Genomic DNA, 11,557 nt, shown 5'->3' with positions numbered 1-11,557 from the left:
AATAAGCATCTTAGCTTATGTTTCTCTGTGCGTTTGTGTGTGTATGTGTGTCTGTTTAATGATCTAGCTTTCGTTAAGTAAGGTGGCTTACCTCAGAAGTTAATCCTTAGTACATCGCTGCACATTCAGGTTACACAGACAAGGCCCTGTGTAACCAGAATGGACAATCAAAGAAGCCTTACTACAGGATGGCTAATAACAATAATCATCATAATCATATTTAATAATTACAATCATATTTACCATTTACCATAATACCATAATAATTAGATTTGCCACAGGATGAAGCTAATGTGAGATTAAAACTAGTACCACGGCCAACTTAAAACATAATCTACGTACAGTAATGTGCAAAAGTGTTGAGTCAGCTCTCATTTCTTTATATTTCGCTTCCAAGGAGCCAGACTTTGGTCTAATTTTTAAAGCGGTCTTGAGTAATAGTTCTTCTTTTTGCACTGGCTTTTTTTTCTCACTCATTTCAAATCCTTGTACCTGATTATTTTCAAAGGAACATTTTTGTCATTGTTGTTGTTGTTTCTTAAGCCACTTAAACCTCTGTTGTAGACAGACAACATACAAAGAACCAATTTAAGGTGTTTTGTTACCACTAGCCTGTTGCAAAGGTCCATCATTTGTTCCCATTTCTTTAGTTAAATCTATGAAAATTCCCAAAGATAACATAGTTTGATCAACACAAAAGAGTATTTTTGCATGATCAATGTATTTCCCAAACTGCTATTGGTTGAAAACATGACATAAGTTGGCAAAATGTGCAGGAGAACAAGAGGACAAATTAATTCCAGCATCAGACCATGCAAAAAAAAAAGAAAAGAAAAGAAAAGAAAAGAATAGTAAAGGCTGATTCCCAGCATAATATAAAGAAATGAGGGGTGACTCGAGATTTCTGCATAGTAATATTTTTGAAATATTTAACACTCATACTATTTATTTCATTTGAATTTATATTTCTACTATATGTAATTTCATTTTTATGTGAAGCATAAAAAACAACAAATAAAGGGAGTAGAATCTGAAAACGTTTGGCTCACCTTACATTTGCCTTTTCAGATAGCACACGCTAAATGGCAACAAAAAAAGACAAACAAAAGACTCAGTAATCTATATACAATGAGGGAACAATGCAGAATACATTTTTGTTTTATCTTGTTTTTGTGATATTTCCAGTAACTGCAGGTTTGGGACTTTGGGGAGTTTTTAATGCTTACTTTAGCGGCTTCTCAGTGCCAGTGGAGGGCTCTGCTTTGTCCGGCCCGAAGGAGCAGCTGACTGACGTAATGGTTACCTTAGCAACCAATTAGGCGTCACCACTCACCATTCTCAAATTCATGACTGCGCATTTCTCACCTTGTCCAGAATGGAAAAAAGCAGCCTCCGAGACTCATGCGGACTAGTTAATGAGGGACGATAAACCAGATGTGTTTTCCCATCTGTGTGAGCTGTGCTGCACGCGCCGACCTGAAGAACAACACCGTGTCAGGGCTGCCGCTGCTGCCTTTGTTGTTGTTGCTGCTGCTTACGCCCCCCAGCTACGACCAACATGGCTGAGGACGACAGTGAATGGGTTTTAGAAAGCATCGTTGGCTACCTTGGAAGTCCCGAATGGGTCGTTCCTGTAACGGACTTTTTGGAAAACAAATGCACAGGTAAAAACAGGTTATGAGGTGATTTTAGTCTGAGACTTTAAGCCTCTCTGGAGCTGTGCACCGTTAGCGCTGCGGCTAAGCTAACGCTAACGTGTAACAGCGATGCTGTCTGATAGTTTATCCACTCAAGTTTAGTACTAGACTTTCTCCTCGTGTACATTTACATATGATACGAGCGGAAACAACGACAGCAAATCCTACGACACCAAATGCAACAAACATCTGCATATAAGCCGACCTATAAACAGGTTTTACATATTTAACTTTTCTGCGTGCTAAAGCCAGTGCATCTAGCTAAGTCTATAAAATATTTCCGTGGACACAATTCATTTCTGTCAACTGTGTGTTTTCAATATTTCAGTTTTTGACGACGAAGATGAGAATAAGTTGGCATACACAGAAATCCACGAGCAGTATAAGAAATTGGTGAGTTCAGTTGTGATTACTACAATCTGGCTAATGTCATGCATTGCCTCATCAGCATCAGTCAGTAGTAGTTTAATATTGCTGACTCGTCAGAATGGACTGCTGTGAGCTGCTTTGCTTTCGTAGGTGGAGAAGCTGTTGGAGAATTACATGCAGGAGGTTGGCATCAACGAGCAACAGTTTTTGGATGCGTGTACTTCTCCCTTTGCCAAGTCTAAAGCTCTGGAGGTACTCTAAGCTTCCTGCTTGCACACCACTGTCAGCCTGCCAGCTAACCTGAATTGAGAATCAGGGATAGGATTTGCTTACATAAGCCCAGTTACACTGCTTGATGCCAGCAACACGTTTCAAAAAATGAGTTTGGAGGGGTTCAGGGTTTCCATTTAATTTGAAACATTCACAGTCTTGCGTTATACAACATTCCAGCAGTCTAAGGCCATCTTTGCTGTGTTTTTTGCTGCATAGTTCATCAGATGTTTTCAATAGCTGACAGGTCTTGACATGTCAGGTACTTTTTACTTTTCAGATGCTGAGTTTGGCTGACATTGTCTTACTGAAATAAGCAAAGCCTGGATATATATTGTGCTTTTACAGATGCAAACTCATTCACCAGATACTGGCGATTGAACTGTGCACTGAGTTAAATGATTCTTTCTGTTTTGGCTGAAGGCATAGCATCTATACATCTATAAATTCCAAAATGAACTTCAAAACCCAGAGGACAGTGTTTTTTTTTCATTGTCCCCTAGTTTACCTTAAAAGAGCTTAGCATCCAGAAAAGTGTTTCTGGATTTGTGTAAGTACATTTTGTCTTTGCATAATAATTTTAAGCTGCATTTATCAATGCAAGTTGTGATCTGACAGTGTTTGTTTTGGAATTATTCCTGATCCCATGCTGATATTCCCTCCTGAAATCCTGAAATCATGGTCATTTTCCAGATTTTCTGAATCTTTAGCTGTTTTAAATATCAAAATGATGAAAACTCTTTGCAAATGTATTTCTGAACATTTGCTCAAGCCCTTTTATACAGACTGGAGAATATCTGCAGTCATCTAAAAGATTTGGCATCACTAATACACTGTTTTTATACTCATTCTGTTACTTACCTTGTTGCCAAATAACCTAATTAGTTTGAGATGTTTGTCTTTTGTTTCTGCTTTTTTATCTATTGCTGTAAACATAGTCAAACTGAGCTTTTTCCTCAGAAAACACATTTCTTAGTTCTGAATTGAGCCATTAATTAAGGAAGGGTTAAATGATTGTTTCCATTTTATCACATTAGTTTAGATTAATGTAAGTTCTGTGTAAGTGCCACAACCTTGGCACCCTGAAGTGTTATACTGTGTCTGAATGTTTATTACATGAAGCAGACTTATCAAAAGAAATCATCTTCAAGCTGCACTTCATTAGGAGTCACTGTGTTTTCAGTCTTTCCCTGTGTTTAGTTATTGAGTCAAATACTTCACAATATAGTTGTTTTTTTGTGTCTATGAGAGACTGAAACTGTTTTGGTGAAACTGACGAGATGCCAGAACTAAAGCAAAAATGTCCAAAAATTCAGTCTTCACTAAATTCACTCAGTCTTCATTATCATGTGGTATGAACATAAACTTTTTACATAGTTTTTATTAGCTCATTGGACTGAAGGCCCAGTAAGGTTTGTCCATGATCAACAGGACATGCTGCTCTTCCATGGCAGTATTTAATAAACTAAACTTGCACAAAGTGAACACCTAATGAGCCTTCACCCAAATTATGTTTAAGGTCAGGGTGATATTGGCTGTTTTATGGAAAATTTTCCATTTTCACAAGCATTGCTTCTCCTCTTGCATTGTTCAGGGTTTAAATTCGTCTTGGATATGACATTGACATTGCCTCATTGTCTTCTCAATAGATAATAATTCTCAGTAGTGTGTTCAATAAAGCCAGTCAATGAAAACAACAACTATTTCACACATTACTATAACCTGTGAACGGATCAGGAGCTGGATGACTACGTCACTGACGTTCTGGTTTTTTGTTCTTCAGGCAGTATTCCAGCCAGTTCTGGCTACAGATGACTTCCAGATGTTTCGCTCATTGATGGTCCACAAGAACATGGAGCTGCAGCTCCAAGCCCTCAGGGTCATTAAAGAAAGGAATGGTAGGCTGGATTAACATGTAAAGCAAATCCAAACACACACTTGCGGAGCCAAACGCTCAGCTGTAGGTTAAATGTCTTCATGTGTGTAGGGGCCCTCCCAGAGTGTCTGACTGATGGTGTGGACGTCATGACAGAGTTGCAACAGCAAGAGATGAAAATCCTGCAGGAGGTTCTTAAGTAAGTCGCTCTGTCATTCTTGTGGTATCTGACTCCTTCAGTGTTTGACATAACATTTACTGGTGTCCCAAAAATAAACTTTTAGTTGTTGTGTAAAGCTATTCAAATGGCCGATTTGAAGATTTGGGATTGTTGATATTTTAATATGTGACTGTAAGAAAACCCTTAGTGAGTGTCTGGTTAAGCTAGTTTGTTTCACAGGTGAATCAGTCAGTGAAAGCCAAAACAAGCCAGCACCTGCTCAACTATCTTTCCCCACATAGTTTTTTACTGACTGTGGACCATCATTAGTTCTGTTGAACCTGACATCTCATTCACCCTTACACAGAAACATCCTCACAGTTCACTGTGCCACCTTAAGAGCACTCTAATGTTTTTTTTTAATGCTGTGGCTCTTCATGTTTTTATGGCACATCTGTTGAAAGGATATTTTAGAAGTCCTATGAGCCAGATTTTGAACAGTCTCTGACGGGAATTTCAGGGAAACAGTTTTTGCTCATTTCTACAAAAGACTAAAAAAGTGCTGTTCTATTTATTTGTATTCCAAGTTAACAATAACTTGGAATGTATTTGCTTAACAACTCTGATGGGAATTACCAGGAGTTACAGAAGAAACGTTCGAATCCATAAGAGCAGCAAATATGTTTCAGCCTTCAATCCCCATTTTTTTTCTCAATTATTCCTAACTGAATAGATTCTTTTTCTTTGTATTTAGGCTGAAATTTCACATTTACATTAGTCAGTAGGTGTTTACTAATTTTACTTTTCAGGTAATTCAGTTAATTTTATAGTAGATATGAGGTTTTTGTTCCTTGCTATACCATTAAGAAATTTCCACATTTTCTTTATGCATCCATTGCACTTCCTGAAGGCTTCCCGAAGCTCCTATCACTCTTCTCTAATGGGATTTTGCTATTGAGTGCCTGGCCAAGTAGAACACACCGAGTCTAATGGGACCACAGTTAAGCTCCTTAGGATCCAGCTAATTTAGGTTGGAGGGATTGACACTAAACAAGTAGCTGAGAAAAACGGTGGTTTCATCCCTTTTGTCATACCAGGGAACCTTATCAGCGTTCCACTATGCTGCCTCTACTCCTTTCCAGGTTATCAATAGTTTCTTCTATATAAGTGGCATCATAAAGGAATTGTTTTACGTAATCTCTGATTGCAACTGCATCACTGAAGCTGACGCTTATTTTGATGACGGGTCTTAAACTAGTATTAATTCTGCAAGTTTATGTTTAATTATTTTATCCTCAACAGTTCAATTGTATCTATGTTCTGTCAATATCAACCTATAAAAATCCTCACAGGATTTATGACTAGGCACAGTTCCAGTCACAGTATCTCTGTGTTTCCATACACCTACTTGTAAATGCTTTGCAGCAGTCTCCACTGAGACAATTTAGGCTATTAAATAAATCAAATTAAAGGATCTGACTGTGATTCCCGGGTGATGCCTGGGAGCAGGTTAGGGCAAAACGTGGTTACCACATGGAAATCCCTGACGCAGCTGTCTTTTTCTAGTTTCTACTGGTGCTGTCAGCCAAGGGCTAACTGGACAATAGAACAGGCTTACCTCTAAATTATCAATACTCTTATCACACCTGAACTACTGAACATACTGTGAACCCCTTCGAGAGGGCTCTTGACCGAAGGTTTTGCAACAGGGCTGAAATAGTGAAGTTTAAACAGTTAGTTGGTCCTAGGCTTATGTTGAACTCTTTCTTTTTTTTCTCTCCTGCTTATTGCTGTGTAGAAAGTCAAAAGAGGAGTATGATGAGGAAATGTCCAGGAGGCTGCTATTAGAGAAAGAGGTTGGTTCCACCTCCAGTGGCTGCTCTAGTAAGCTAATGGCAGAGTGTGATGAAGCCAAGAATACCTCCTCTGCCCTCAGCCAACACATCAGCCCTGCCAAGGTGAGGCATCATGAGCACTATGAGCTAAATAAGACCTGTGGACCAGCCAAATAGTGCATCTTAGTGAGGCTTCTTGTGCATGTCAGTGTTACCTTTTGTTGGACTTTATCTCACATAATCTCACTAACTACTTTTCCATGTAGTGCTTGAAGCCACAGAAGCTCAATTCTTATTGTGAAGTCCCCTTTAACCTTGAAATCACTTTTTTTAATGTGCTATTTAAATTTCACCAAGGTGAAAGCATGGGTTAATGATCAGCACACCACACTGGTAACTGGAAAAACGTAGTATAAAGTTGAACCATCCATGCAGTAAGATTTTAATCAGGGATGTATTAATAAGTACACTGCAGTTTACTAACTAGGAATACAGTAATGCCAGTTCAGCTGTGTCTGTAATAGCTAACAGAGAGAAAATGCTGGTAAAACTAAAATGCGTAGTAGACCTCTTCTCTTAACAGATATAAATACCAGCCTAATTATTGGATCATTAAGCAGCTTTGAAGTGTTTGTGTTTTGTGGATTTTGCACATTATTTGGAGACAGTTTAAATGTTTATTCATTCTTTCCATCACCCATATCCCCACCTGTAGGTCAACAGTAACCCAGTTAGAAAAGAAGGGAGCAGGACAGCTGCTACAGGAGGTGGTGCTGAGAGAAGGAGTAGCTCCTCTAAACCCACACCAGGTAAGTTAGAAGAGAAGACAAACACTTTGCGACCAACTGAACTCTTTCTTTCTTCTTGTTATATAAAATTACCCCACTATACCACATTATTCTTGATCTCCTGAGCTACAGCCAACCCACATAGTCAGATGAGAAACATTTTTATTACTGGAAGTCATGTAAACGAGCAGCATCAGTAGTATTGCTAATGTTGCAGATAACATGTGAAGCTTTTTAATCTTTTGTTTTATTTTGAACACACAACCAACACAAGAGTGGCAGCTCATCAAAGTCATTTGTGTATGTGCCCACAGATCGTGGTAGTGATGCTGTGGGATCCCGAGTTCTGCCAGCTGTGAGAGCTCCTGTGAAGTCTGGTGAGCCCTCCATCAGCAGCAGTCCTCATGCTGGGGAGCAGAGCAACAGCAGCCAGACTACAAGCGAGGCGTGGCTGGAGGAAGCACACAGGGAGGCTGGCTTCTCTAAACCATATACCGTGAGTCTGTGAGACTGCTGACTTACCCCCTAGATCAGCAGTCCCCAACCTTTTTTGCGCCACGGACCGGTTTATGCCCGACAATATTTTCACGGACCGGTCTTTAAGGTGTCGCGGATAAATACAACAAAATAAAACTAGTACCGGTACCGAAAAAAAGAAGATTTATTCATAACACACATGAAAAGACCCAGGAAAACTGAGTTAACGATAAAAACGATAACAAAATAACGCTGAAAACCGATAAAAACCCTGAAAACCATACATTTCACACCTGAGCCTCAACTCTCGCGGCCCGGTACCAAACGACTCACGGACCGGTACCGGTCCGAGGCCCGGGGGTTGGGGACCGCTGCCCTAGATTACAGGAAATCTGCGCATAACATAAAAAGCGATTTGCCTCATCCTCATTCTGAAGGAAGGATCAGTGCCAAAGCACAATTGCACTCTAAACAGAAGGGTTTAATATTTCCTTTTTGGTAGACAACAATAATTTAGTTTTAAACAACTGAATTACCTATTACTGAAAGAAAACAAAATAAAATACAGATATTTTTTTACTTCCCTACCTAACATAAATATGTACAATAGATACAGATACAGATAATCACAATACAAATTATGACCTGCATTAATTTAAGGGAGGAACACCAATGCATAGACTGTATATAAAAGACAGACAGGTGTTGTCAGTGATTTCACCAATGCTTTGTAAGGTCTTGTTGTGAATGTGACCACCAACCTTCAGATTAGTAGGTGACCTGCGTTATCTCCTGAGCTACAGCCAACCCACATAGTCAGATGAGATACATTTTAATGCTGGAAGTCATGTAAACGAGCAGCATCAGTAGTATTACTAATGTTGCAGATAACATGTTTTGATTTTGGTGTTTTTAAAAAGGACACAACAAGCATGCAGTGAGTGTAACTAAGAGATTGAAAGAAATGAAACTGGGAGGAGACTAAAGCTCTACATGCTAGAATGCCTAGTAGCAGTCCCAAGCCTGGATAAATGTGAGGATTGTGTCAGGAGGTGTAAAAATCAGTGCCAAATCAAATGTGCAGATGTACTGTGGAAACAGTTTGGGAGTTAGGAGAGCAACTGTAATTGCTGAAGTTGAAATATAATAATTGAGCTTCACCTGCATTTCTCTGCAGGAGTTATCAGTATCACAGCAGGAGCAGCTCCAGCAGAGGGCGGCATATCTGCGTCAGCAGAGGGACAAGCTGCACGCGCTCCGAAAAGAGCAGCAGAAAACCAAGCAATCGTCCTTGCCGGAGGAGGCACCCAGCAGTCCCACACCAGCACCCAGCACTACCCCGGTAAATGCAAGTCCTCGCCTCCTTCTCTATACCTCACTTCATAAAGTTGCTTATCCAACTGCTGCAGGCAGTTTGGCACAAATTCTATCTGTTGAAACAGGGATTTGCAGTAGTTGTGTTGAAGTGAATACATTGTTTTTGATTAGACACACATTCATGCATTAATACTCATAGTGGCTTATTAAAGTTCTTCGAAGTTATCTTTAGAGATTAGAAATTTAAGTTTGACGCTGGTTATGAATTATGCCTCACCCAGGACCAGTTATCCATATTACACCTGATTTTCTTAAACCTACATTTAATTTTTTTGTCTTCTTGTTTTTTTTCCCTTTCAACTTGTTTTATTTGCTTCTTTTTCTTGTTCTTCATTTCCACCCACTTCCACTTGTGTCTGCTCTGGACTGGCCTGTCAGGAGGCAGTGGGTCAGTCCCAGAGAAATGGGGCCTGTTCCCCTCCTCCTCCTCCTCCTTCTCCTCCTCCTCCACCTGCTCCTCACTGTGCTCCTCCAGCACAGCACTCCTCCAATCAGAAGGTGATCCATCAGCTGCCTCTGATGTGAACAGCTGTACTTGTTCATGTCTTGTGTTCATCTGCTTTTGCTTTGTAGTAATCATTCCCTTCATTATCACCAACTAAAGGTCTGCATCTTTTTCCCCCCTAAATTAATCATTTTATTGCCACAAACTGAAGAGAATCAGATCTTGATTTGTGTTGACTGAAATCATCGATCTTGACTCAGTTCCTATTCCTTATTAGATGCGATTCTCTGACAGCACCTTGTTTACCTCAAAGTTACACTATTACTATGCCAATGTTTCCAGTACTAGCTGCCTGTGTTTATTTTTCTTGCTTGTGTACACATGTGCTTGGTTGTATTTTAGTCGCCTTTCTCGCTGCTTTTTCCACTTTCCCTATTTTGCTGGTGAGTATTGACTGCTTCCTGGTCTGGTCTCTTCTCACAGGAGATATCTGCTGAGGAAAGAAAGAGGCTGGAGAAGAGAAAGCACCTTGCCGACAAGCTGAAAGAGGAAGTGATCAAGAAATGACTTCCCCTCAAAATGCAATATTCTCCCTTATATCTTATCTATTTACTCTGGCAATCAAACACATGGCTTCCTTTACACTGCTGCATATTTCATAATGCAAATCTTTTCTTTTTTTTTCTAAAGACAAAGATTATGGGCTCTTCCATCTTCTCAGTTCTTTTCTGTGTAGCAAAAAGAGCATCTTTGTTTTTAAATGACACTCATTACTCTTAACAGACCACTGGAGTATTTAAAGGTCTGATAGCTACTTTCTGTATTGGACTAAGTTCAGAAAATGTCAATTGAGCTAAAGCACAAGGGGCTGTGTGCTTCAGTATATCAAGCGATATCCTGCCAGCGGTACTGAAACCTCTGCTTTTCATTTGTAGACAGACTTTAATTATACTTTGGGGATCGTGGGTTCAGGAGAAGAGTAGGTTGTCCACTAACTGCAGGTTTGGTGGTGCAGCCACAACCCCACCACATGCCAAAGTGTTTTTAGTGAGCAGGACAATGAACCCCAGTTTCTTCTTGATGGCAAGGCAGCACCTTATTTGGCAGCTCCACCTGCACTGGTGTGTGAATGCATGACTGAGTATAGCTTCAAAGCACTACTACTTAAAATGTGCTGTATAACTGCTACATTTGTAGACCATTGGTTGAAAAAGTGGAATAAAAAAAATGTTTTTTCAGTCTGTACACTACTTTTTAGAAACGTCTAGCCATGGGACAACAAATCAATCCAAACAGGTATTAATTATTTTTGTCATAATTTGACATTTTTAAGCAAAATTGTGAAGATTTGAATATTTGTTTTGTCACATACCAAGGTAAAGAGGATATTTAGACATTTTGTACTTTTCAAATAAAAGGGTGTATACAAATAGTTATTTTTCTCCTTGGTTTTCTAAAATTGAAAGACAATTAAGAAAATAAGCAGAAGATATGCAACACTATGTTCGTCAGTAATGGCACAAAATCTTGCTTCACAGTTTCTGAAACCCATTTTGCTACTTTGAAACTAGTCAATATGTTTGGAGTGCTGGATTTGGATTCAGACATTGGCTGATTTCTTTCTAGCAACAGTTAACAGTAACTGGCCATGACGTGATGAATCAGTGAGAGTACAGATTTGGGAGGACTCTACGCTGAGGTGAAGGCAGTATTAGTTGGATCCAGTGCACAGATTGTTTTCCACTGTTAGCATTCCCACAAGGAAGCTGGTACGTCGTTGGCAGTTAAGAGAGCTGTGCAAGTTGTCAAGATGACCAGTCACGTGTTCATACAGGGGCCAAGAGAACAGTGCGCTGCTTTCTACGAGTGCTGTATTTATCTGCAAACCAATCAAGAGTCTTCACTTCAATCAACCATAAAGCACCAGTTTATTTGTAATGTTGTTATTGTGTATGCTGTTTAATAAAAAATATATTTTTTAGAAACAACCTGCAGTCTAGACTTGAATGTATATATATAAAAACCTACCCACTTCAGTAGTTAGACCTTTTAAGTACTAGGTTGGACCCCCTTTTGTTTTCATAACTGCCCTAATTATTGTGGCAAAGTTTGTCCAATTTTTTAAACCTGTGCAAACCGTAGCCTGTTTTCTGTTCTCAGCTGATATATGATCTTCTACTGCTGCAGCAAAATTCAGTGTGTTACACATTTTTCCTGTTACCAGTGTAACAAAGCAGCCTGGCTACTCTGACATTGACAAGAC

At 39.5% G+C, this 11,557-nt stretch overlaps 1 protein-coding gene across 2 annotated transcripts; it reads left to right on the top strand.

The window, feature by feature from the left end:
- Positions 1 to 1,308: 1,308 nt before the first annotated feature.
- cfap36 (cilia and flagella associated protein 36) lies at positions 1,309 to 11,282 on the top strand. 2 transcript variants are annotated; one of them, XM_063492279.1, is made up of 11 exons: positions 1,309 to 1,664; positions 2,026 to 2,090; positions 2,217 to 2,318; positions 4,120 to 4,234; positions 4,324 to 4,411; positions 6,171 to 6,330; positions 6,923 to 7,016; positions 7,310 to 7,491; positions 8,650 to 8,814; positions 9,228 to 9,347; positions 9,778 to 11,282. In XM_063492279.1, exons 1-11 carry the CDS (start codon positions 1,559 to 1,561, stop codon positions 9,859 to 9,861), a joined length of 1,281 nt encoding a protein of 426 aa, XP_063348349.1. In that variant the 5' UTR covers positions 1,309 to 1,558; the 3' UTR covers positions 9,862 to 11,282. The 2 variants fall into 2 exon arrangements, with proteins under 2 accessions (XP_063348349.1, XP_063348350.1); XM_063492280.1 differs by lacking the exon at positions 9,228 to 9,347.
- Positions 11,283 to 11,557: the final 275 nt, after the last annotated feature.

Source organism: Pelmatolapia mariae, linkage group LG13 (genome assembly GCF_036321145.2).
Source record: "Pelmatolapia mariae isolate MD_Pm_ZW linkage group LG13, Pm_UMD_F_2, whole genome shotgun sequence".
In the NCBI taxonomy this organism is placed as follows: Eukaryota; Metazoa; Chordata; class Actinopteri; order Cichliformes; family Cichlidae; genus Pelmatolapia; species Pelmatolapia mariae.
The sequence above is the reverse complement of the archived record's forward strand: the minus strand, read 5'-3'. Positions and strand labels throughout refer to the sequence as shown.

Bases quoted from the DNA above. Each gene is read 5' to 3' on its own strand.
- cfap36 (XM_063492279.1), top strand. From the start codon at position 1,559: ATGGCTGAGGACGACAGTGAATGGGTTTTAGAAAGCATCGTTGGCTAC. The intron at 1,665-2,025 runs GTAAAAACAGGT...TCAATATTTCAG, and splicing joins TTTGGAAAACAAATGCACAG to TTTTTGACGACGAAGATGAG. The intron at 7,492-8,649 runs GTGAGTCTGTGA...ATTTCTCTGCAG, and splicing joins GCTTCTCTAAACCATATACC to GAGTTATCAGTATCACAGCA.